General features: G+C 45.9%; 5 protein-coding genes across 7 annotated transcripts; 3 read left to right on the top strand and 2 right to left on the bottom strand.

Moving 5' to 3' along the window:
- Window positions 1-1,501: 1,501 nt before the first annotated feature.
- On the bottom strand, window positions 1,502-6,530 carry FIO1 (methyltransferase). 2 transcript variants are annotated; one of them, XM_048681550.2, is made up of 8 exons: window positions 6,140-6,530; window positions 4,991-5,196; window positions 4,487-4,877; window positions 4,199-4,406; window positions 3,623-3,730; window positions 3,362-3,484; window positions 3,211-3,274; window positions 1,502-2,180 (listed from the first exon to the last, which is right to left on the bottom strand). In XM_048681550.2, exons 1-8 carry the CDS (start codon window positions 6,376-6,378, stop codon window positions 2,110-2,112), a joined length of 1,410 nt encoding a protein of 469 aa, XP_048537507.2. In that variant the 5' UTR covers window positions 6,379-6,530; the 3' UTR covers window positions 1,502-2,109. The 2 variants fall into 2 exon arrangements, 1 of the variants encoding a protein (XP_048537507.2); XR_007287224.2 differs by lacking the exon at window positions 1,502-2,180 and having other exon boundaries at window positions 3,655-3,730.
- A 7-nt stretch (window positions 6,531-6,537) lies between these two features.
- Window positions 6,538-9,141, top strand: LOC125516065 (uncharacterized). The gene is made up of 4 exons (XM_048681552.2): window positions 6,538-6,762; window positions 6,857-6,900; window positions 7,194-7,333; window positions 8,575-9,141. Exons 1-4 carry the CDS (start codon window positions 6,673-6,675, stop codon window positions 8,925-8,927), a joined length of 627 nt encoding a protein of 208 aa, XP_048537509.1. The 5' UTR covers window positions 6,538-6,672; the 3' UTR covers window positions 8,928-9,141.
- Window positions 9,142-9,412: 271 nt separating this feature from the next.
- On the bottom strand, window positions 9,413-12,451 carry LOC125516063 (MEIOTIC F-BOX protein MOF). The gene is made up of 5 exons (XM_048681551.2): window positions 12,294-12,451; window positions 11,336-12,209; window positions 10,986-11,150; window positions 10,747-10,900; window positions 9,413-9,726 (listed from the first exon to the last, which is right to left on the bottom strand). The coding sequence occupies exons 2-5, from the start codon at window positions 12,197-12,199 to the stop codon at window positions 9,710-9,712; spliced, it is 1,200 nt and encodes a 399-aa protein (XP_048537508.1). The 5' UTR covers window positions 12,200-12,209; window positions 12,294-12,451; the 3' UTR covers window positions 9,413-9,709.
- Window positions 12,452-14,520: 2,069 nt separating this feature from the next.
- LOC125512926 (uncharacterized) lies at window positions 14,521-17,736 on the top strand. The gene is made up of 5 exons (XM_048677988.2): window positions 14,521-14,746; window positions 15,233-15,643; window positions 15,726-16,043; window positions 16,498-16,920; window positions 16,993-17,736. Exons 1-5 carry the CDS (start codon window positions 14,585-14,587, stop codon window positions 17,629-17,631), a joined length of 1,953 nt encoding a protein of 650 aa, XP_048533945.2. The 5' UTR covers window positions 14,521-14,584; the 3' UTR covers window positions 17,632-17,736.
- A 245-nt stretch (window positions 17,737-17,981) lies between these two features.
- On the top strand, window positions 17,982-24,794 carry LOC125512924 (receptor like protein 22). Of its 2 annotated transcripts, XM_048677987.2 has the most exons (4): window positions 17,982-18,110; window positions 18,206-18,571; window positions 19,224-20,821; window positions 21,891-24,793. In XM_048677987.2, the coding sequence occupies exons 3-4, from the start codon at window positions 20,032-20,034 to the stop codon at window positions 23,768-23,770; spliced, it is 2,670 nt and encodes an 889-aa protein (XP_048533944.2). In that variant the 5' UTR covers window positions 17,982-18,110; window positions 18,206-18,571; window positions 19,224-20,031; the 3' UTR covers window positions 23,771-24,793. The 2 variants fall into 2 exon arrangements, with proteins under 2 accessions (XP_048533944.2, XP_087387352.1); XM_087531226.1 differs by lacking the exons at window positions 17,982-18,110; window positions 18,206-18,571 and having other exon boundaries at window positions 19,986-20,821; window positions 21,891-24,794.
- The last annotated feature ends 1,036 nt before the right edge of the window (window positions 24,795-25,830 follow it).

The following is a 25,830-nucleotide window of genomic DNA, read 5'->3' as shown; positions in this document are numbered from 1 at the left end:
TGAAGGTTTGGAAGTCACCTGAAGACTTACCACGAGTGATTGGGCGAGGTCTGTGTGACCTTAGCTCAAGGGGAATACGGTGAGGACTGAGTGTCCTGAGCTGCGTGTTCAGGACTGGGTGTCCGGGACTGTGTGTCCTCGGGTTTAAATACCTAGCCGCCCTAACCAGACGTACAACTGTCACAGCAGTTGGAACTGGTCTACCAAATCATTGTCTTCACCAAGCTACCTGGTTCCATTTTCTCAACCCTTCCATTTCCTCATTTCTGTGTTGTGTGCTTGTTCATGTCTGTTTGAAGACTTTGACTGAAGACTTTCTCTATTTCCTCAGTTCAATTTCTTCAGTCTGTTTGTCTTATCCTGTGTTTACGCTTTCTGTACTATGTGCTTGTTTTCATTTCATCATGAAGACCATGCTCATGCACTGTTATGTTTACTTCTGAGTACTTATTCCGCTGCAAGTAGTTCTTCACTCAGGAATTTCCTCACCCTGAAATTCCTCAGTAAAGAATTCATAAAAATCGCCTATTCACCCCCCCCCCCCTAGTCGATATAACGCACTTTCACGTATGCAACTAGGGCATGTAGAGGGGCGATGAGTTGACGGGGGAGGCAAAAGCATGACAATCGAGCGACCGTGGAGTAGCTGATCATTGCCTAAAATGACGATGATTTTTTTAATGAAATTCGACAAGAAGGCTTGTTATTTACAAATAAAAGTGTTGTACTATTCTTTCTAAACAACAAACTCTTTTGGAACAAGGGTCATCCTTCCGATTTTGCAATTGCAGCAAGTCTCTTATTGCAATGATGGGTGGTGAGCCGGAAATGCTCTACAACAAGGGCCCTTTCGTTCGTTCGTTCTATAATTTGATTTTCAATTGAATGAACTATAATTTGATTTTCAATTGAATGAACTACGAGAAATGACTTCAAACCTACACGTTTTTTTTACTTTTTTTTAACACAATACAACATATATGCTCACATACACAGCACATATGCATCTGTTTTTTCTTTTAAACGAAAGGGCTCAGGATGACAAAAATCTTCTCAATTTCTGTAGTTGGTGGAGTAATATACTAAATTTTGCCATATTAGTTTCGTTTTTAACCAGTTGATGACTACTTGTAGATATCGGTTGAAGAGAATTGGCGTGACAGCTTTGAAATCTTTTACCAACCAAAAAAGGTACAAGGTCATGGAAAAATACGACAGGCCGCTAGAAGAGTCACCATGGTGCACGACGGCTTTGACTGGCCCGTGACAAAAGAGTGGTCATAAGACAGTCATTGGGTTCATGGCAAAGTTCAACCCGGCTACGTACGCCGTGAGATTTTGTGTCGCGTTGAATAAATAAACCCAAAAAATTTGGGTACTCTGCACTCGGCACGAAAGCTTTCTCCATGTAGGCTCCACACTGCAATGCTGCCTGCCTACCCGGCACAGTTTCATACGTACTGCAATAAAGCCATTGCCGTAGATTTTCGTAATACTAGACTAGATAGAAAAAGCAAAGAGCTGCCGAAAGATATATAGCACCGCCGATGACCAGAAGACGCCTGTCAAAATCGGCTGCCGGACTGCTAACACGAGCGTATCTGAAACACGTCAACCGCAAAATGGCAGCTCCCTTCCTGCACCGCGCAGCTCAAACAAACCACCGGAGCCAGACGCGGTGCATCTCCAAAAGCGTGACGGACGCCGGCACACACGCCCACGCCAACAAAAGAAGAGGTTCGTTTCTCGTGTGGGCGGAATCTGGAAAAGAGCAAAGGTGAGGTTCTCGAACGGGCGGGCGTCGCCGGAGTCGCTTTCGAGATTCGGACGAGCAACGGGGCGCCATGACAGCAACACAACATGCTGGTAGGCATCGGCGCAGCAAAAGATGGAATTGGAATTGGAATCGGGTGTGGTGCAGGCCGCCTTCGGTGACGGCTTTGCTCGTGGCTGCCACCGGCCGCCGCCAGGGCCGTTGCTGTCAGTCTCGTGATGCCCACGCTTCACATTTCTTGGCGTTGAAAAGAGTTCAGGCCAGCAGGGGTTACAATAATAGCCTCATCCGCTTGTTCATGATTAAGGCCCCGTTGACGGGGATGGACTCTTGAGCTACCGGTCCTTGCTGACGAACTCCGTCTTCAGCGTCTCCTCCAGCTGGGAGAACAGCGATGTGAAGGTACCTGCAGAGAGAATACCGATGGTTTAGTGTCGTCGTCAATTTTCACCACAATAAAATCAGTTGGACCTTTGTTCATCGCCCGCGATCCACAGAAGCCATCAGTGCAATATGCATGACAGTTTTATCATAAGAAAGTGTTGTCCGCTCGTGCTCACAGCCGGAGCCACTGCTAGATTTGGATTCCAGAGGTCATGATTGGTGCAGGAATGAGTAAAATGAAATGCAGGTGCACCAGGAAGCATCGTGTAACCTATGCTGCCTTCATGCGGCCTGAATATGAGAAGTGACATCTTATTCGCCTCTGAGATCAGATCACCGATATGATCCTGTATGCCTGAATTTTTTCAATGGCAACGGCGGTCAATAACGAAGGAAACACCTCCAAAACCAACACGCCATGCATATGATCCGGGTCTACAGGCTCTGCCTCCTGCAGACCAGCCGCCCAACCTCTCACAATGGTCACTAGCACGTCCAATTGTCATCTATCATGTCTCCGTCGTGCCTTTAGCCACTACCAGCTGTCCAGAGCCAGCTAGGCATCAGTACCACTGCTACTGGATAGACAACTACTGCCAGGACAGTGCCATCACTACAGGAACCAACATAACTTTGCAAAGTAGCACATGCTAATGCTACAGCATTTTCCATGTCAGACTGTCACTTTGGTAGTTTGTTCGTTTTTGGCTTTGTGGGGTGTTTGTCCAGAAACTCCACACTACTCGGTAAATATCTCGGCTTGTGTGGTAAACTTGTATCGGGAACTCTCTGTCGTAACACAACGGAATCTAGGCTTGCACTTATGGAAGTGGTAAAAACTGAAACATAGAAACTATATATTCCCTCTGTCCAAATTACTAGTCGCAAAAATGGGTAGAAATGGATTTATCTAGAACTACGACAAGTAATTTCAGACGGAGGGAGTATAAGGTAAAGATAATATAAGCATGCGATGTATTGAAGCAACCCAAAAGGTGTCTGCATGTTTGTCTGAGAAAAGTGATATTTTTCACATAAAGAACAAAGGGTACCTGACAGTGACTTGTTCAATAATGAACCTTTGATTAACAGTGTGCCAGGCATCTGTTCAAACACCTACGTAGAAGTAAATTTATAAATTGTTTGTCAGGCAAAGTAGATATAGGTAGCATATGAGTAGTATACGATATGTAATCGACATACCGAAATACGGAAGGATGCTCCTGTAACAATGCTATGCACCTTTGTAGAGTTGTCTTCAACAGAACCAGGAAGGTCATCACAATCCAATGCTGCAGCCTGAGTCTGCTCATCTGGCAATGTAACCTAAACAGATATTTCATACAACAATTAGCAAGAGATTGACATACTAAGACTTCACTTAAGAAAATGACATATCAGTGTGGGTCTCTGTCATGATGTTATATGGAAAATGAATAGGTGGAAGATTAATAGGATTCTTACATCAATAGAAAATGACAGAGAATCGGTTTTACATGATAGATTAGATGCACAGAAAAAGGTCTCAGCTGACTTCAACACCTGAAACGCACCATTTCCACGTCGGAGACCCTGAAATTCATTATGCAGAGAGCGTACGTTAAAGCACAAAAGCTAAAGAGAAACTTAGTACTAGTAAACTAGCGATAACAAGAACTAAAACATAACTATAGGTTATTCTGTAAAGAATTGGTCAACAAGGACGAAGAAATGCTACAAACAACGATGAGATGTACTCCCTCCGTCCCAAAATAAGTGACTCAACTTTGTACTAGCTTTAGTACAAAGTTAGTGTAAAGTTGAGTCACTTATTTTGGGACGGAGGGAGTAACGTTTTAAGGCACACGAATTAATGCTATGTGTGATGTAGAGATCACACTCATGAGAACTAGAGAGGATAGTTGTCTCAAAGATGAAGTATCTCATTGGAGAACAGTAACCTTTATGACAGAGACCACTAAAACCAAAGTTATAGCAAACTGCACTTAGGAGCTATAAGCGACAAAGGTGCATGATCAAGGAAGGTGACATGATGCCCACCTGAAGCATGAAAGAATGGTGGACTTTTCCTGGTGTACTGGATCTTATAACATTTTTTCTCGGAGCAATGAACGACCATGCAAGGCCCCATCTCGCTGTTTGTCCTTGCACGAACTCAGTAGTTTTCACAACTGAGGCCCCAGCTTCACGGACTTTGGATGCTAATAGTTTTAGATTTGCTTTTCTGCCAACCATCGACGTAAACCACCTATAAAATTTCAAATAAATCATGAACAGAAAAAAAAATGACATAATACTATGGCCGCTGTAACATCAGATATGAATCACCTGAAAGAGTTCTTAAAAGAAACACTGTCTTCAATTATATGTGTTATAAAGGCTTGCTCGCCACCAGGGCAAGCCATCTCTTCAGCAGTTCCAGCACAAGAAGTTTTTGGGTTAAGGCCAGCTTCCTCCATACTCTCAAAGAATGGTGGATTGCACATACAGAAGTCAAAGTTCTCACTATCCTTCACAACACCCACAAAAATAGGTGCTATTGCCCTCACCACACTGTCCACTGGCTCTGGAATGTTCTCACTGACTGCTTCCTCAGCAACTGTTTCAGACTTCGAAGAGCAGGGTGCTTCATTTGCGTTTCTGATTTCAATTAGACCTGCTAGATGTGGGTTGCTCTCCACATTCCTCTTAGCCCATTCAAGTGCAACATCAGTCACATCTACAAGCAAAAATCCAACTGAGCATGGATCCATCTAATTTAGCTAAGTAGGTCACTAAGGGATTCCTAGATTATGCTTCATGGAACTTCTAGCACACAGGATAAAAGCATACCAGATCCAACAAAGCTCCAGCCCAGTAACGATGCTCCAAGGAGAGGGTAGATGCAATTGGCACCGGTGCCTATGTCAAAACCCCTCACTGTCTCACTTGAGTTGGACATTCGTGGTATGAGATCAGAAGAGAGAAGATCCTCAATCCAATGGATGTAGTTGGATCTGTTTGGAACAGTAGGGCAAAGCTGTCCATCCGGAATCCACCTGACAGTAGGAACGATATATATCATGCGAACATATTAAAATGTGATATTGCCCACTAACCATAGTGTGTGATAATTAGAAAAGAACACATGAGTGTTTCAAAAATAGAACATATGAGGACATAGTGTGCACGGACTATAAGCTTCAACATTTTTTTGAAAATCAAGTGATTCTTATTGTTAGCAAAAGTGGGAGCTGCCAGTTGTGCTAAACAGTAATTCTATTTGAACTTTAGTTATACAAATTTGATGCAGCAAACAATTCAAACATGAAAACAACATGTGATTATTTACTGAAATGTCTTAACAGAAATGATAAGTGGATCGATTTGGCGCAGCGCCACGAAAATACGACCTGTTGTATAGCGAGACCAAAGTAAGAATAAAGACATCTAGTTATGGCATATGATGTGCACGCTGAGCACCATTCTTTACATGGACTACTCTCTCTGCAGAAGTTCCCGGTGGAAGTGCTCATGAAGCTGAACAATAATGCAATGAGCAGCATATACTTACTTTGAAGATCCTTTTCGGCAGATTTTTGTTCCAACAAAAGGGCTTCGTTATGTGTTTACTGTTATTACTATGCAAGCACCGCAGCAAGATAAATCAAATGATCTCTTGGGGATTACGAAATGTTGTCTTGACATACAGCACTAATATGCACACAAAAACCTGATAAGCTCCAAGCCCTGAAGTCACTTCAGAACTTCCATCCCAAGAGCGACATGAGCAACTCATAAGACAACAGGTATGTCAGATTGCAGGTGAGTTTGATGCCGCAATTAGCTGAATTCAGGAGCGCCCTTGCAATCCTCCACCAGCACAACAGCAAAGAGATAAGCAGCTCAGCCGAACAGGAACAATCGGGAGTGGAGCAGCGCGGAATGCATCTTAGGGTTGAGGGGGAGGGGGCGGGAGGAGGAGGAGCAGGCTGCACGGACCAGTTGACGCCGTGGTCGTGGAGGAGGAGGACGCGCGTGAGCTCCCGCGTGGCGGCGAAGTCAGTGAAGTCGACGGACGCGCGGCCCCCGCCGGACACGGTGACGAAGGGGGCGAAGGAGGGGTAGAGCGACGCCAGCGCCGCGAAGTCCGGCGCCGCGGCGGCGTAGCGGTTGCGCGGGTGCATCACCGGCGGCGCGTCCGGGCCGTCGCGCCGCCGCCGCTTCCTCCCGCCGCCCATCCTGCGGAACCTCGTAGGCGGGCGCGGCGGGGGAGCTGGGGGCCGAGGGGAGAGCGCTGCGGCGGCTGGAGCGAGGGGCGGCGAGCGGGGAGGCAGTGGCACGACTCCGGAAGGAACGCCGTCAGCTCGCCGCGTGGGCCTGTCTTGGGCCTTTGGGCATCTCTTTTCCTTCAGGTCGTGCTGCCAAACAATGATGGGTCCATTTAGGGTCCACGTATTTTTTCCCCCCTCGTAAGGACAGCCCTAGCTCGAACACCGGGCGGACGGGGAGCGACATCGGAGCGTGGTGCAGACATGTCGCCGCTTCGATTCCTCGCCGCGGGGAGGCTGTCCTCACGCCGGATCCGCGCTGGAGAGTCGGCGAGGCGGCTCCTCCACCACTCCGTACGCCGCCGTCGTCTTCTTCTTCTCTCTAGCTGTCTCCCCCCGCATCTGCGCCCGCGTGGCCGGCTGATCCTGTTCCCTCCTCGATCTGCAGAGGAGCCGTGCGGACGGCGCCGGGGGATCTGGCTTCTCTGCCCGGTACGTAGGCACCTCACATACATGGACATTGTTCGTCACCATGCCCATGTAGAATCAAGATCCAATTCTACTTTTGCCCCTAAATTAATCTTATTGACCGACAACAGATTGGATGTTCTCCGTTCTCGACCTAGTCCTTGTCCAGTTTGATATTCCGTACTAGATTTTGATGCGACGAATTATTGCTTGAAAGCTGTCAGAGACACAGTGCGAGAGAAATAAAGCAATATAGTCCTACCATTAGTTCTGATCTTGCTTCCTGATTTTAAACAAGTTATTGACAATCTCTGCAGTTTGCCGATGGGAGGCAGCAACAAGCTGCGTGCTAGCGTTGCGGCGGTGGGGGCCTTATCTGCCACCTTGATCGGAGCAAAGCTGTATCTCAGAAAACAAAAACACAGAAAGCAACCGACATCTTCATCTTCATCTTCAGGTAGCAAACAACCGGACCTCAGTGTCCTTCTCCTGAGTAAATTGCACGAAACCACCATTTTAAAGGCTAGGTTTGCGAAAAACACTACGTTACAGTTCTATTGCAGAAAACACCGTATCTTGTGTAATCATTTTGCAAAAACCACTGATGGACGGATTGCGCTCGTTTGAGCGTGTTTATGACAGGTGAGCCCCATTTTTTGCTGACATGGCATAACGGTTTGGGGGAGATAGCGTTAGATGGGTTTTAAATCAAAAAAGCCCCCAACCTTCTTCCCGGTGCCCCAGGCCCTCCAACCGCGTCATGATGAAGCTCACCGCCTCCACCGTCGGATCCGCCAACATCCGCCTCCACCGCAGCCCTCTGCCCATGAACGCCGAGACTCCAGCCTCCTCTCGAGCTCGAGGGGCTCCCCGAGCACGCACGACCACGCGGCCTCTCCTCCTGAAGACCAGGGCCTCGTGCCCGAGCGCCGCTGCTCCCGTGCGCCTCCATGAGCTCGAGCTCCCTGCCTCGCCGGACCACCCCAACCTAGTTCCAAGCCAGGCGCCTGTCGCCCCCTCCTTCCCTTCTCCTTCCTACTGTCTCTCTCCCGCCCTAATTCTCTGCCCCTCTCTCTTTTCTTCACTAGGAGCACCCCACCGCTGCCGCATGACGAGTAGCCCCGTCGCTGGCCTCCCTTCCGATGTGCTATCGCCGGAGCTGGAACCCCACCTCCGGATCCATCCATCACCCGCCTTGCCTTTGACCTCGGCCGCCTGCCAAGTCGCAGGAGCAGCGCCGCCGCGCCTGCAAGACCTCGCCGCTGCCCCAAGCTAACAACGAGAGCTTGGGCCGCACGGAGAGCCTGGGCGGCGCCGCCCCAAGCCAGCTACATGTTTTATGCACGTGGAGGGCTGATTGCTTTTTTCTTTTTGTTTTAGGAGGATCTATGTAAAACTCTAGGGACTGGTTTGTAAATTCATGCTAAAACCTATCTAGCACGAAACGTTATGCCACATCAGCGAAAAGTGGACCCACTTGTCATAAACTCGCTCAAACAAGCCTAATCCGTCGATCAGTGGTTTTTTGCAAAATGATTACACAAGACATGGTATTTTCTGCAATAGAATTGTAACGTAGTGTTTTTTGCAAACCTAGTCTTTAAAATGGTGGTTTCGTGCAATTTACTCCCTTCTCCTTCAACTCCTTGTCAAATGTTACATGATCATATGACCATATGAATTCTGTCTTGCTCACAGGTTGGGAGCTGACCGACGAGAACGAGGCGACGCTCGAGGAGATGATCGCCGAGGAGCGGGACCTGGTGAAGGAGGCGGCCATGAAGGCGAGGTTCGAGGATTGGATGGTTGAGTATGACCGGAAGTACAAGAGCGAGGAGGAGAAGACGATGCGGTACAGGGAGTTCAAGCGCCATTGCAAGAACGCCGAGAGGGCCAACATGCTCTCGCGTGGAGGCGCCACGTTCGGACCGAACAATTCGACCGAGGAAGAGTGTCTCCGTCGCAGCAGAGGTGAGCGTGAGCCGACCTTCGCGCAGAGGTTGGGGTACCCGTACCGGCGCGCCGTCGAATGGTGGGTTCTGGGCAAGTAAAGGGTTCTTTGGGACGAACGGCGAATATGCATGGTTGTTTCAAGTTTTGTTATCGGTTTTAGTATCTTTTGCAATGGGGGGTAATGTGGATGTTCAGGTTTTATCAAGCTATAAAACAAGCGTCAAGTGAATGTAGTGTTATTGATTTGTTGACCTTCACTGACTCGAAATGTAACCTCTGAATTTCCGCACTCTTAACACCTCTTTCTGCACTCTTCCATGCATCCAAATCTTGGTACAGGAGACATAATAAACGGATCACATCACAACAGAACAAGTTAATTGCCGAAGCTAAAAAGAATTGCAAAGAGAACACTAACCGGTCCATGAGCTGAATAATTCTAAACATAGACCAAAACTGCATCAGAGATTTCACATGATACGATAAAACCAAATCCAACTAGATATATGGCCTAGAGTTCACAAGTTATGTACTGCTGCGGATTCTACACCGTTCCTGGGTAGAACTGGTAAAAAAAGAAAAATGAGGGCCAAAAGTGATTCATTCAGTAGGCATGTCAAGATAGTTACAGTACAGTGTTAATTACATGAGCTATATGATCAGGAACAGCAGAGCTCGAAATAGCTCCAGCTCCTATTCTACGAACAACAGCAACAATCTGATGTGCAACATTATTCTGGTCTCTTTTGGCTTTGAACAAACTGACAAAACTGGTATCAGACACACATGTAAAAAAGAACATGGAAGCCTTGTCACAATGGCAAATCAACTGAATAGCCACGAGATGCCAAATCAACTGACGCCCCACATCTTCTCACCCCTACTCAAAACTGAATCCTGTATATAAATGAAAAGATAACGTAAGAGTGGCGTATATGCAGAAGTAGAATGCTCAGTTACACTTTCATGCCGATGGAAATGAAGATACTGGAACAGACTTCAGTAAGATTGAAGGACACTCACTTTACAGGCGCAACTTATCTTAACATGAACTATGGGAAAAACTTTGAATATATTTCTGGCTTAATCTGACATATAACAAGAAAACATATATCTAAACAGCTCCCAAATGAAATGAGAATGCAGAAAATGCCATAAGCAGTTTCATGTCAAAGGAAAGGTGAAGTAAGGAATCATGGCATACACTAATAGACATGTGATGTACAGATTCTTTTTGAAAGAAAAAAAATACGTTATGTAAACATTGACGACTTCCCAGGAGCAAACAGAGGAATCACAACCAAAACTATAATGCAGGAACATCATACAATAGCCACTATGTTTATATAATGTAAAGAGATATCATAATGCAGTTATTCTGCATGATCAAGAATCGAGTGCGGAATAACATTAGTCCATAAGGGCAAGGACCTGCCCATCTAACGAACTCATAAAAAACATTACTGATTAGCACCGACTACTCTAAAACAAAAAGAGTGAAAATATGTATTCCTGCAGAACTTGAGTTGATGTTCAGACTTCAAAGCTAATCAACATGTGAAGATACTGTATCCCTACTCTGAATTAATTGATTCAAATATTTGCGCCACTGCCCAAAAGAGACCAGAACCAATCAACAAGTACACATGTCGTTTTACACTCACTGTTTATGCAACACAGCTAAACTAAAGCCTCCTTTGCCGACAAAATGGATAATATTGGTTTTAACTTGTGCCCCTTCCGGATGTGGTTCAGATTTTTTTTTCAAGCCTGAAATAATTTGGCACCCCTACAAACTGTTCTTCCTACATAATTCAGGAGTTTATTCTTCACAGCTTGCTTCCACAGTTTCGTTCCCACATACGAAGGCTAATTTCAGAAGATAAAGAGTATGGAAAGTGCCATCAGTTAGCTTACGTATATTAAATGCACAGAGGAACTTCAAAACTTTGAAAACTCCCTGATTGACCACATTACACTGGACTTCAACTACTTTAAGGTGCTCTGATATTGCAGCCGGTCTCTCCGCTGAACTGTAGCTTCCTTTCATTTTCATTTCTTGTTTTGGTCCCTATGGTAAGCAGGAACACCAACAAAGATGAATAATCGGTAATAACCTCAACAGTGTAGCAATTGCCCATTTCGAAGATTTATACCTTGTTGGTAAAGAGTTGAAGAGTGAGCTTCTCTAGAACTGGCGAGTGTTTCAGAATGCAAGCTAGTGCATCCAAGTCAGGAGCCTCGGACCAGTCCTCATTGAGTAATAAAGTCTTTAACTTGCTGAATGTAGGGCACTGTCTCAAATCTCTTCTGAAAACAAACTGAAAACAGAAATGTAAAATGATCAAGCAATCCTTAACCAGAACGTACGCAAATTTATGACCTAATGCACCCCAACGGATGGTAATGTATATATGTAATCCAGTTAATTGCCTAGCAACATTGTAGACAGTGCACCACAAAAAGAGGGGATAACAGAAGGAGTTGAAGAGTAGTGGTACCATACATTTTGAAATGCAGATACCAGCTCCAGATGTTTAGCACCCGAGAGAGCACCCAGGAGCACAGAATCACCACTGTCATCTTTATTGAAAGGAACAGAGTTCTCATCGGAGTCGTAATCGAAGCAGACATCGAAGTCGTCACTAAGATCAAGACGCGCGGTCTCCAGCAGCGCCATGTTCTCAAGAAAAGGGGTTGTGCCCCCAAATCTAAGCAGCACCAGAGAGACAAGGCCCGGAGCAGAGACATGGACCCAGCAATTGGAGTTGGAGCGGCAGCTTCTGAGGCTCAAATGCTTCAGGGAACGGGACGATATCCTGCCAACGCTGATGTCGCAGTGCTGCATATTCAGAACCTCCAGCGCCGGGCAGCCGGCGAGGTCAAGAAATTTCTGCTGCAGGCTGAGACCGTCGAGGTTCATCACCCGCAGGTGCTGGGAGACGAGGGGCAGGTTGTCGAGGTCGAGGTAGGAGGAGGCGCCGATGTGGAGGGTGAGGTCGCGGACCCTGCTCATGACGGCGAAGCGGGTCCAGAGGTTCACGTAGGCCTCGTCGTCGGCCACCGAGAACCGGTCGAACCTGATCTCGGCGGCGTCCAGGTCGGCGGCGCGGTCGCGCAGGACCAGCAGGTGGTCCATGAACTTGCGGAGGCCCTGGACGGCGTCCGCGCCGTCGAGGCCCACGACGCGCAGGCCCCTGGTGGATCTCCAGAGGTGGCGCCAGCGCCGGGCCAGCACGCACGTCCGCACGGCCGCCTGCGCCGGGAGGAAGGAGAGGACGTGCTGCAGGATGGGGTCCGGGAGCGCGCCGATGCGGTCCGCGCCGCGCACCGGCGGCGCCGCGCTCCCGTGCCTCCTCCCTTGAGGCATTCCGGAGGCGCTGCGGTGCGAGGCGGAGAATCGTCAGGACGGCGTGGCGGTGGTGGAGAGGACGGGGCGGGACTCGGGAGGGACGGATGGATACCTTGCGGTGGCGGCGGCTCGCCTCTGGCCGGCCGCCGGCAGGTCCGGCCGTCACGAGTCGGCAGACGGGCAGAGGCAGTGGCAGAGAAACGGGGAAAGGATGGATTTTTTTTTTTGAGGGAAGGGGAAAGGATGGATGGGACTGGCGTGTACTTTCTCGAAACTCGTGGGTGTCGGCGGTCATAAAATGGATCGGATATGCAAAATATCTGCGCATGCGCATGCTCATGCACCCGAGAGCACATGCTCTCGAGGCATCGGAAAAACATCTGTGCATACACACGCATTTTTTTTAAAGCTGAGACGCTTGCCCGGCCTTAAGAATGAGGCCCTTAAGTTTTACAGTTTACAACCGCTCGGCCGAACTTCATGAGAAAGGAGATAAAAGAAGACGACAAAGGAAATAAGTTTCGACACAAGGCACTAAGGTCTAGGGCCAGAACAAGCGACACAGCGCTGTTGGCACGCGAAATCGCCGCGCAACACTAGGATATTTGTCGTGCTTTTGTGACGACGAACGATTAGTTTACGAGCAAAGCAACAATGATTTCCTCGTTTTCGTGAAGGAGAACCGGCCGCTTTCCAGCGCAAAACGGCAAAGATCGCCAAACCCTAGGGCCGCTAGAGCTTGGCAGGAGGTAACAACAGAAAATAGACATACGTGAAAAAGTAGTTTGTATTGATAGATCGATTGCTCTCCTCCTCAATCGGCCACGGCCTTACATATATATGGCACGCTGGACTTGGCATACAAGATTACAACTCCGAAGCTAAAACCGATCAGGACGCCTTTCTTGATTCGGTTACCATGTAGCATACGTCTACAAAAAATATACTTGCCGATCTAAGTACGTAGCAAATCTAGGCCATATCCATCGTACATGCACTCTTGTATATATGAATAAAGTATTCCGGCCACGTCGCCATCACACTAAATATAATGGCTAAGCATATGTATAAATATCTTGAGCCCACAAAGAAAATGTTAAATATTCCGGCAACGTCGCAAATCAAACTGGATAATGGCCATCAGGACTAAGCATACTTCTTCATATACGTAGATATATATCACTTGCATGCATCACGCCCATGGTCCAATATAGCATATGATTCTTCTTAGGACTTGTATCTTCACCTTCCATGAAATTTTTTATGGAAACACTTTAACAATGCATTAACCGATCAACTTAATAAACCATTGATTTAATTTGGCTCATCACATACTAAGTAGCCAAATTATACCATCAACAAGCGCATTGCCATCGAGGTTAGCCACCGAGGTATAAAACTTCGGTCTCATCTCCTTAGTCATAACCGCGACAAGATGGGTGCCTCTCCAGGCAGTAGTATCTGTAGTTGGTTCCCGGAGTTGGCGACATGTAGCTCGCAGCTTGTTGATGTATGCTTCAAGATGTGATTGATCCTTCGTTCTCCTAGTAGCTTTCAAAGCTGCAATCACACAACGTTTCTATACACCACATCAGTCGGATGCTTGAAGATTTTCCGCTCAAATAATGCTTTATTACGGATGGTCCATAGTGACCAAGCAATTAATCGTCGTGAAAAGCCACCCAAGTTAAACGCCCCTCCTTGCCGATGGTGAACATCCACAAAAACCTTTCTGTTCCGGTTGTAATCCGTGGCCTCTCGAATCGCACTCCACTCATATTAAGCAACAATGCAACCGAACATGATGTGGTCGCTGCCTCATCTCCATTTCTATATGCACGTGCAAATTTTAAACACCTCCCTGGTGAAATTTTTGATCCACCTAGGCAACGAAGATGGCATTACCTATGTGTCGAAAATTGGCACAAAGACGAGCTATCAAATGAACTAGTACATTGGATTTTCTCTCGACGGACAATGTCACTCTTCCCCCACAAAAAATAAACTATGTCACTCTTGAGTCGAGGTTCGAGGTTCTACACATCGATGAAGTCGATCGGCAATCCACATCACATTGTTGCTGCCGATGGTCAGCAATTGAGAGATCTTATTCTTGACGCATTGTACTTCATCCGTCTCATAATATAAAAGCGTTTTTTACACTAGTCAGGAATAAAAGAGAGTGTGGAAACATTTACGAGGTTTGCCGGAATATATTTTTTGTCTTGTGAATACTGTTCCAAAGGGAAAACCATGGACCGCGTCCGAATTTCGGTACTCCTGCGGCGCTTCCCCGGAAAAGTGCGGAGAAACGGGAAGGGGGGTAAAAGAGGAAAAACGCAGCGCCCCGAGCTCGGTCGCGTCGTTTTTGCTGTGACTGACGCACGGTCGGGTACGCCGCCCATGGAGGAGGGCCTGCCGGAGGCGGGCGTCGCCGGCGGAGGCGCCCACGAGGGGGAGAATCTCACCTCCGGGAGGCCGCCCCCGGGCTTCGACGGGGTCCGCGTCAAGGCCATGCGGGGCGCCATCCAGGGACATCCTCTCGCCCACGAGTCCCACGTGCAGGTACCCTGCTGCGCTCTCCCTCGCGCGCCCCGCCGTCCTCCTCCTCTCGCCGCCGACCGGCTAGGGCTTTGATCGGGCTGATGCGTGCTTCCCGGCGCCTGCCTGCACAATTGGTTCTCGATTTAGGGCGCGATCCCACGCATTTGGACATTTTACTGCGCCAATTCCGCAATTAGGGTGACGAATTGTCAGAATGAGCTACTGAAATAGGAGAATTGGGAAAGAACAAATATTTCTTTTCAAGGGAAAAAAAGAACAAATAATTTTTGGTTCCCTGGTTAATTTGGATATGCATTGATGCTATCACATACTGTAAATGCCATGTGTATCTCTTTCTCTCACTGGATACAGAAAAACAGAGACCACACTTGAACTATTCAGGCATATATCCATGGTGCCCAAATGGATGACTAATTTGTCATCTCCCAATGTTATGCAGCCGCAGTTTATTGGGAGAGACGACTAATTTGTTGTCTCGCAATGCAGGGTGCCCCAATGGATGGTTACAGGAGCTCGCTGAACCAGGGAAACAACGGCGCATTTTGGGACGACCGTCAAGTCTGTACCCCAGCTGAGGAGCAGCAGTCGCCAGCTGAACGGTCTACTCGGTCCGTGAGATCAAGGGGCAGGAGAACAAAAAATTTCAGCGATAAGGAAGACAACATGTTGGTGTTGGCATGGCTGAATATCGGCATGGAAGTAGCACCAGGGAACGAGCAAGTTCGTTCTTACTGGCAGAGGATATATTGTTACTTCCACCGGAACAGGAACTTCGAGTCGGATCGCAATCAGAATTCCCTCACGCACCGTTGGTCTACCATTCAGGAACACGTTCAGAAATTCTGCTGGTGTTATGACCGGATTGGGTGTAAGAACAGGGTCACGGAGGAAGAAAGGGTATGCACCTATCGCTTTAATCTGCTTGTAACTTCACATGTTCCGTGCGATTTTGTTAAGACATATCTACATACTTGCGCAGATAGTTCAGGCGTTGGGAGTGTACAAATCAGAAGAGAAGAAAGCGTTTAGTTTCTTGCATTGTTGGAATACCTTACACGCCCATCAAAAGTGGACTGACAGGTTGTCTCAGAAAAAACAGAAGACAACCTCCAATTCAAGTCCGGGTACATTTGCTCATGGAACCAACTCAACTCGGCTTGATGATGAAGCGGAGGCTCGTAGTCCAAAAAATGAGGACTCGGGCTCGGACGACGGAGGGGACTGTGGGCATGAGCAGGTTCAGGCCCTGGAGTGCGCCCTCCAGGAGCAGCCTCTCGACCACAAGTCCCACCTTCAGGTATCCCATCCCCTGTCTCACCCTCTCTTGGGCACACTGCCATGCCCTCATCTCGCTGAATAGCTAGGGCTTTGACCAGGTTTTCTGATGCACAAGTTGATGCGAGCTTTATGGCGGTGCCTACCTGCACACTGAATTTTTTACTAGGACGTGCTCTTACACATTTGGACCTTTTTCGGCATTTGTTTTGCCCTTAGGGTGACGAATTTCTCTTACTGGTTCACATGACATCCTGGAAGGTGTGGAGTAGAGCTCACAAAGAAACAGGAGAATGCAAAATTTGCTTGGTTTTAATTAATTTGGATAAGAGTTGACGCAATCACACCAAGACCACGTGTCTCTCTCCCTTACTGGACACAAACAGAGATTATAATTGAACTATTCCTGCAAATATTCATGGCGCACTCTGTTATGCGGCAGCAAGAGAAGACTAATTTATTATTTTGCAATGCAGGTTGCCACAATGGATGGTTATACTTATAGGAGCTTGTTGAATCAGGGAAACAAGGAACCATTTTGGGATGACCGTCAACTTGGTAGTAGCTCAGCTGAGGAGCAACAATCGCCAATTGAACAAGCTATTCCGTCCATGCCAACAAACATCAAGAGAACAGAAAATTTCAGTGACAAGGAAGACTATATGTTGGTGTTGGCATGGCTAAATATCAGTATGGATGCAGCACAAGGGAATGAGCAGACTTGTTCTACTTATTGGCAGAGAATGCATTGTTACTTCCACGAGAACAGGAACTTCGAGTCAGATCGTAGTCAAAATTCTCTCTTGCACCGTTGGTCGACCATTCAAGAACACGTACAGAAGTTCTGTGGATGTTATGACCGTGTTGGGTGTAGAAGCGTAACGACAGAGAAAGATAAGGTATACACCTATCTCTTTAATCTGTAGTTACATTTGTTTTATGTAATTTTAACAAGACATATACTTGCACAGATTGTTCAGGCATTGGAAGTGTACAAGGCAGAAGAAAAGAAAGTGTTTGGTTTCTTGCATTGTTGGAATACCTTACAACTCCATAAAAAATGGACTGATATGTTATCTCAGAAAAAACAGAAGACGACACCCAATTCAAGTCCAGACACGTCCAACTCAAGTTGTCCTGATGGTGAAGCGGAGGTTCCTACTCCAGAAAATGAGCCTTTGGAAAGACCAATAGGTAGTATGGCGGAGAAAGAACAATTACAACCTTGTAAAAGTTCTGTCTCTCCAAATGATAATATTTACATGGAAGCGGCAGATCATCTGTGGTCAAATAAGAGAGTGGCGGAGAGCGTGAAAGAGCTCAAGGAAGATGAGCACTTTGAACAAGCATGTGCACTAGAAGAAGAGAGGATTGCAAATGGAAAAGGCATGATAGCACACAAGAGAAAAAAGCTTGAAGTAAAAGAAAGAGAGTTAGAATTCAAGAGAAAGAAGCTGGAAGTAAGGGAAAGAGAGTTAGAACTTCAGAGAAGGTTGGAAGATGGGAGAATAATGGATATGGATATTAGTGCTATGACTGGGCGACAACAACAGTTCTACATGAGCTTGCAGAATGAGATCATCGCTCGACGATGCAATAGCTCGAAATGAGCTGCTTCATTGTCTTGACTTCAATGTTATTTCGTTGTACGTAGTATTATCTTGTATGAACTTCTAGGTGGGTAGATGCTTTTGGTTGATGAAGTTATTGCCTGACTAGCTTAATGTCGATTGGTCTGATTGGTTGATAAATCTCTTGTATGCTTTTGGTTTTTCTGTTGTTCTGTTTTGTGACAGACTGATTGGTCTGAGCTTTGTGGTTGTTATCTACGCACTAGTGTTTTCCTTTTCAGTTAGTACAATGTTTGAAAAAATAACCGGGGGATATCAATAAGGTTCGTGCCTCTCGCACCAAATATGTGGTGGGATTGGCCGAAGGATGAGATCTAACTGAGCTTTGGGTTTGTGATTCTTTTTTCTCTTGAAGCGCTTTCCTGGAATATTTATGTTATCTGCACCAAAACCTTTCTCCTTGTCTCTGTTGTTAAAGTCATGAAAAGCTCTATGAACGTGGAGTGCAAGAATATCTGGTATGCCATACTGTTTTTGTGGAGTTGAGTTTAGATTGTTGAGCATCTGGAGTGATAACTTATCTTGTTGATCGAAGCATTAATCTATTTTGCAGGACTACCTTGGTTCTGTTGAGGAGCATGATCAGTCAGTGTCATGATGGTCACAATCTGATCTTTCAAAAATGAGGGATTTGTAAGAGTCTGCAGTCACTGCAGGGGGTCTACATGTGACTAAAAGGCAGCTAACTCTGGGAAGCCTACAGAGAATATGAGAGGGCTATTCTGACCATTGGTGATGGTGATGATGAGGAGAAGGCAATACAGATGATCCAGATTCCCAAATTCATTGTGTTCCCCCAAAATGTCTGTTTAAAGAATGGCCAGTGACCGAGATGTGCAATGCATGGAAGCGGTACGACTCTGAGGATCAACTGGGCGACATGGCTGGATCCGATGCTAACAAACTGCAAGGGTTTCTGGTATGTCGAAGTTACTTTATTATATCTGCCTAAGATTAACTTTGGATCTGTTGCATAGTTTCTTTGCAATCTATCAGAGCCCAACGTAATTACTCTCTGACGCCAGCAGCGTAAGAGCCTAATATCAGTGCCCAGTCCTGATGGGAAATGACAGCAGGACTACATTTAATATAATCACCACAGTCAACAAAACCAAAGTCTTTTCATGCTCCCCTTTGAGCTTTCAAAGTCCAACAAGGTCAAACAGTCATGGTATCAAGTGAATGGAGGGAATGTGAGTCTGGTTTTTAGGTTTTCTGGTGATCATTAGAGGGGTGGGTGATTTGAATTCTGAAGTTAATCAATGGATAGCAGGACTAACTCAATGCCCGATCTATTAAATTCAATTAATCGGTTTGTTAAAAACTGTGGGTAACACGGTGGAATAGAGGTAGCAAAGACTGAAGAACCAGCCAATGCTTTTTGTACCAGTAAAGATGGTAGGTCCTCCGACAACGTGTGTAATCAACCACCCCTAGCTTTGACCGTCAGTATGTTGATGACGAAGGAAGCACTGTAGTAAGTAATGAATAAATTGTTTCTTGGTCATCTGTCCCCTTCGCTGGACGGAGAATTTTCCGCATTATATGACAGTTTGGTGTGACACATGCAGGCAAATGGTGACAAACTGCTACTAACAGAAAGAAAAGAACAGTCATGCGGGAGCTACTACGTTTGAAGAGTATGAAATGCGTAACTTGACTCGAAGCCGGAAAGCAGTCCAGAGAACAGTTCAACCTTTGAAAAGTTCTCTCTGTCCGTTCCAGATGTCTTGCTTGAGGTTCTTCTTGGACCAACACCCAAAGGGCCTGTGTAGGACGACTTGCAAGTCTCAGCAGTAATTTATAGAAAGATCACAAAGAAGATGGATGCTGGTGTTACCAGGTGTCTTGGTCGTTAGATAATACCCAGAAGTAAGAAAACGATGGGATGTGTGCATTTTCCAAGTGACACAAGAAGCATTTTGGGGGTCAGTTGGACAAAGCCTCCAGCTGCAAAGCATGGTGTTCCTGTTCCAGCTACCAGCAAAGAAACCACAATGCTCTGCTTTGGAAACCATCATGCTCTGCTTTGAAGTTCACGAAAATGGGTTGAAAAACAAAACAGAATGATCGGAGCATTTCTGCCGGCTGGTCGAAGTCTAGCACATGTTTCTATTGTTGGGCTTAGGTTTGCCATCCGAGAAGAAGCAGCTGAAAATGCCTACAGAAATGCAAGCATAAAACAAAGACTTCAGGAACCATGCATGCATCTTGACTGCCTGCCAACCACAACCACCGTAATATTTTTCTCACCAAATGGCCTGTCAACCACGGCATGCATGACCCAGACCATATAAAATGATTCCCACTGTCTTCACTCTATAAAGGGAACATACTCCTACTGTCCTACACCATTGGAAGCCGCAGGCCAGCAGCAAAATGGTGGCTACTCCCATTCTGCACCACCTCCACATCCTCACGCTCCTCCTCATATGCTCCTGTTCCATGCACGCTTCAGCCAACACCACCAACAGCACCGTCCCCTGCCTCCCAGACCAAGCCTCAGCCCTCCTCCACCTCAAACATTCCTTCACCCATGCAAACCTACCGTCATGGCGAGCTGGAAAAGACTGCTGCCACTGGGAGAGTGTCGCCTGCGACGCAGCCTCCGGAAGGGTCATCTCCCTGAACCTCAGCGTCGTCGACGCGGCGATCCGCCGTGTCGACCCCGCACTCCTCAACCTCACCTCCCTCAAGATCCTGAGCCTCACCACCACACGCATTTCCGAGGGGCTCTCTTCGCTGAGCAAGCTCCCATCACTGAACACTCTGGAGCTTCACGGGTCGAGCTCCTGGGACCCGGTAGGTCCCGAGCTTTCTTCGGTTGGCGATATCAGGCAGCTGACATCTTTGCGCCTCGAGAGATATGATTTCTCTCGGTCACAACCCTCTTGGATCGGCAATCTGACGGGCTTGGTGTACCTGCGCATGAAGAGTTGCAGTTTCACTGGGACGGTGCCTGATCAGATTGGAACTCTTGCGAAGCTGACGCTGCTGGATTTTGAAAATTGCAACTACACCGGGCAACCGATGCCTTCATGGATCGGAAACCTTAACAGGTTGACAACATTGAGTATCCAAGGTTGCCGGCATTCTGGGTCGATTCCCTCGGCAATCGCAAACTTGACCCGGCTTGAAGTTTTACGGCTAGGGAACAACAGCCTTGTTGGTGAGATCCTAACTACAATCTCAGATAATGCTTCTTTTCGTTCCTAGCTAAATGCATATCATGGTTGACACAACTCTCATCTATTCAAATACACGGTACTGCTAAGAAAAGGAAATTACTCTGTTTTTCAACCTGAAACAATGAGGTCACCCCATGTATTTACAGAAAGAGTAAACATTTTTGCAGAAAAAACATCTTATTTTTTATACTCGACACTTTTTAGTTGTGTAGTACTTGCCTAACCACACCTCTAGCGAGTTCACATTTCACAATGAGCCACACTCCGGTTGTAGCTGAGCCACAATGAACCACACCTATGTATCCTGCCTCGGGTGTGTGTTGTTTGCGGTGAATTGTCGTTGGTCTTTGCTTTATATATAAACAATGGCGAAAACTTTTTTCGGTAGATCGAGCTATAGTTTGGTTAGGATGTTCTTTTGTGAAACTTTTTATGGCCATAACACTTTCGCTACTCACAGTGAAACTTAATTTCCAACTACTATAACCATAGTCTTCAGTAATTTACTTAGCTGAAAACTACCTTTTCCGAAAAGGAGGGTTTACCCCTGGCCTCTGCGTCAGACGATGCCCACACCATAGCTGAAAACCACATATTCTATTAAACTATCAATTGTACTATTTATCTGTAAATGTTGGTTAGCATGCACAGTTAAAAATGTGGTTATTTAATTTTTTGGGGCATTAGTAGTGTTATTTATGTTTATCCCTGCCTCTGCATTAGTAGCCTCTTGCAGAAATGTAGGGAAAGGCTGCGTACAATAGACCCAAAGTGGTCGGACTCTGCACAAGCAGAAGCTACGTGCACCGGGCTGCCCTATTAGTAGTGTTATTTAAGTTTGTTAGAAATATAGGCCGAATTAACTATAAAAGTATATGAACACAGTATCGCACCTAAAAGTCATGAAATATTTCAGAAATTAATGGATAATTTACTTCTTTTTAAAAAAACTGATTGCTATTTTGCCATAGATACATCAAGATATGTGTATTAATTTTCTTTTAAAAGCACTGGAACATATTTTGACTAGTACTCGCCCTTTTCATGCAGGGAAAATTCCACAATCGTTGTTCGCTTTTCCAGCATTGAAAGTGCTTTCCCTAAAGAACAATCAACTCTCTGGTCATCTTGAAGACATTCCTTCCCCTCTATATTCATCCTTGTCTACTGTCGAGATAAACGACAACCAGTTAACTGGCCATATACCCAAATCAATCCTTCAGCTTAAACATCTTGAATACCTCAACCTTGAATCAAATAGATTGTCAGGCACAATCAAACTAAGCTCTTTCTGGAGGTTGGAGAAACTCTTTTTTCTTAGTCTATCCAACAACAAGCTATCAATCGCCGACGAAGAAGGCGGTGACGTTTTAAAATCTCTTCCTAACATCTACCAGATACACCTTGCATCCTGCAACCTCACAAAATTTCCGGGTTCACTGAGATATCTAGATAAAGTTTCCGTTCTTGATCTTTCAAGTAATCAAATAAATGATGTTATACCAAGTTTGGTATGGGAGAACTGGAAGGACCAGCTTGAGAGTTTGAACTTCTCACGCAACATGTTCACGGCTTTGGAGAAGTTTCCTTCTCTTGTTCATATGCCACGCCTAACTGCTCTTGATCTCAGCTTTAATAGGCTTCAAGGCAGCATACCAATACCAGTAACTGCAATGCCTGGGAAAGTATTGGATTATTCAAACAATAACTTCTCTTCCATTCTTCCCGACTTTGGAAGATATATTAGAAGCTTCTACCTCAATTTGTCCAAGAATAAATTAAATGGTTATGTACCATCTTCCATCTGCAGTGCAAGCCATCTCAATATCTTGGACCTGTCTTACAACAATTTTAGTGGATCACTCCCATCATGTCTTATAGGAAGTGGGAAACTAGCCGTGTTGAAGTTGAGAGAAAATCAATTCAACGGGATGTTGCCTGAAAATATTAGAGAGGAATGCAAGTTTCGAACGATAGATTTGAACAGAAATCGAATTGAAGGTGAACTACCAAGATCACTGTCAAATTGTCAACAGTTAGAGCTTCTTGATGTTGGTAACAATCAGTTCCGCGGTTCTTTTCCATCTTGGTTGGGTATTCTTCCAAAGCTTCGCGTCCTTGTCTTACGGTCCAACCAGCTCAATGGAACAATAAGGGATCTTGATGGTGACCATGGAACCATCAACCAGTTCCCAAGTTTGCAAATACTCTGTTTGGCTTCCAACAGATTCTATGGACACCTGCCAAAAGGATGGTTCAATAAATTCAAAGCAATGATGGAAAATGTCAATGAGGAGGGACGAGTTTTAGGGTATTACACAAACACGGCACGTGGATTTTATCAAGACACTGTTACCATCACACTTAAGGGATCCGACCTTATTTTCACCAAGATTCTAACTACTTTCAAAGCAATCGATTTCTCAAATAACTCATTTGATGGTCCTATTCCAGAGTCAATTGGGAATCTTGTTTCGCTTCACGGGGTTAATATGTCGTCCAACAATTTCACGGGACAAATGCCATCTAGCCTCAGTAACTTGTCTCAGCTGGAATCGTTGGACCTCTCCTGGAACCGGATTTCAGGGGAAATCCCGCAAGTGCTGACCTCTCTAACCTCTCTTGCCTGGTTGAATCTTTCATACAACAACTTGGTTGGAAGAATACCGCAGGGCAACCAGTTCTTGTCATTCCCCAATAGTTCATTTGAAGGCAACGTGGGGCTATGTGGAAGTCCGCTCTCTAAACAATGTGAGACTACAAATTCAAGTGCATTGGACCCTCCTGAACCTTATAATTTGTGGCAGGATAAACTTGATGCCATCCTTCTCTTCACATTTGTTGGCCTGGGGTTTGGAGTGGGCTTTGCATCGGCAATTACGTTCCGAATGTTTTGTCACATTGAAGGATTGGACCGCAAGCGTTGGTAAATCCATGTGCTATACCGCTAAGCAAAACTATGTAGAGTAGTATTTTATAGAAAGTGCTTTTTAGGTAAACAGTACAAAGTACTTGTATGCTCCATTTCATTGTATGGATTGCAAAGATTGATGAATCAAATATGTGATGTCACTACGAATAATATGTAGTGTACACAATGTTGAAGCTGGAGGATCAAACTTTATTAATTACATGGCACTAAGGGCACAGAACATAGTACTAGGGTTAGAAACGAGTGAATTGCAAGAAACCACCACATTTGGGCTTATCTTGCAGAAAACAACGTGGTCGCTAATCATTTGCAAAAGCCACCGCGGATTCAGTAACAGTTTTGCAGATTACACTGAACATGTAATTCTGCGCGGTTGAGGGCGTTTCTGACATGGGGGGCCCAATATGCGTGACGTGGCGTAACGGACGCGCTGACGGCGCCGTTTGAGCGTACATCTTGTCGAGCCGGACCGGCCGACCGACGGCGCCCGACCAGACCAGATCTGCTCCGTCCTCTCCCTCCAGCTCCAATCCATGGCGACGACGAAACCTAGCGGTGTGGACGGCGGCGGGGGAGTTGCTGCCGGCGGGGATGCTCCGGGCGACGGTGCTGGAGATCCACCGGAGTTCTACGGGAGCTCCAATCCGTCGAGCGCGCTGCCTCTTCCCCAACCGCCGTCGCCGCCGAAGTCGTTGGAATACGCGGCGGCTACTGCGTTCGCCCAGTCGGTGAAGGCCAATCCAACGGGCAGCCACCATTTTGCCTCCTCCTTCGGCGGTGTGGAGTAAGTCATCCTCCTCCTCCTTTGTCATTTCCCCGATTGGTATTCTAGGGTTAGGGTTGTAGTGTTAGGGTTCTATGGTTGGTGTTCTTGGGTAGTTGTAGTACGGCTAAGGTTGTAGTGTTAGGGTTCTAGCATTAGGGTTAATGTTAGTTGTTAACTGAATTTTCAGTAAACTGTTAACTGTGTACTGAATTTATTGAACATTGTATATTGTTAACTGGATTTTTTGAAGACTGTTAAGTGGATTTTAACACTGTTAACTGAATTTCTGTTGCCAACAATTTTAACTCTGTTAACTGAATATTGTGAACACTGTTAACTGTTAACTGAATTTATTGATAATTGTATGTTGTTAACTGAATTTTGTTTACACTGTTAACTGGATTTTAACACTCTAAACTGAATTTCTGTTGCCACCAATGAGACCTCTTAACAATAATTGTGAACATCGTTAAATGCATTTTATCTGAATTTGTAGCTTGGATGATGAAGAATGGGAAGTGGGGTTCCATTTCCTAGACAGAGATAACTTGGAAAGAACAATCTGTTTATCAGACATAACCTTCTGGAATCTCATTGCCCTAATAGAGGTAGAAGGCTATAGTTCAAGGGATTTTATGTATTATGTTAGAGATCCAGGAGTTGGTGTGTGAGGAATGGAAGAATTAACTGATGATGACAAGGTGGAAGAAATGTTGGATGACATAGCTAGTAAAGGAAAGAATGTTGTTAACATTACAGTTATGAGAAGTGATGCACCTAGACCAGTTGATTTGAACATTGGTCATGCTTATGAAGAGCAGGTTCCTTTATCAGAAATAGGTGTACCAGTTGTCTATGAGGTAGACAATTCAGGAGTTCTTTTCCCCAGTCCAGTGAAACCCCAACCACAACCAGTCCAAGTAATGAACACACAGGAGAGCTCTTGTTTGTTGAAGCAAAAGGGCCCAAGTGAACCTGAGTTTGCTTTGGACAATGGTAATGAGAGGCATGAGTATTTCATGAAGACAGACCAAGAGCAAGAGCACATTGAGCAGATGATGGAGCAGAAAAGAAATGAAGAAATTCAGAGGTACAGGAGTAATATGATACAAAGAGAGAAGTACAAGGCAGCAAAAAGAAAACTCCCACAGCTGCTTGCTGAGGAGTTCACTGATAGTGAAAGTGAGGATGAAGATCTTGAAGATGAGGGCATATTGGCTAGGTTGGAGGCAATGAAGAGGCATAGGGATGATCCACTACATCACTTTGAAGGAGACATTGATGTAGAAGAG

Source organism: Triticum urartu, chromosome 6A, assembly GCF_056163025.1.
Source record: "Triticum urartu cultivar PI428250 chromosome 6A, HENAU_Tu73, whole genome shotgun sequence".
Classification (NCBI taxonomy): domain Eukaryota; kingdom Viridiplantae; phylum Streptophyta; class Magnoliopsida; order Poales; family Poaceae; genus Triticum; species Triticum urartu.
The sequence above is the reverse complement of the archived record's forward strand: the minus strand, read 5'-3'. Positions and strand labels throughout refer to the sequence as shown.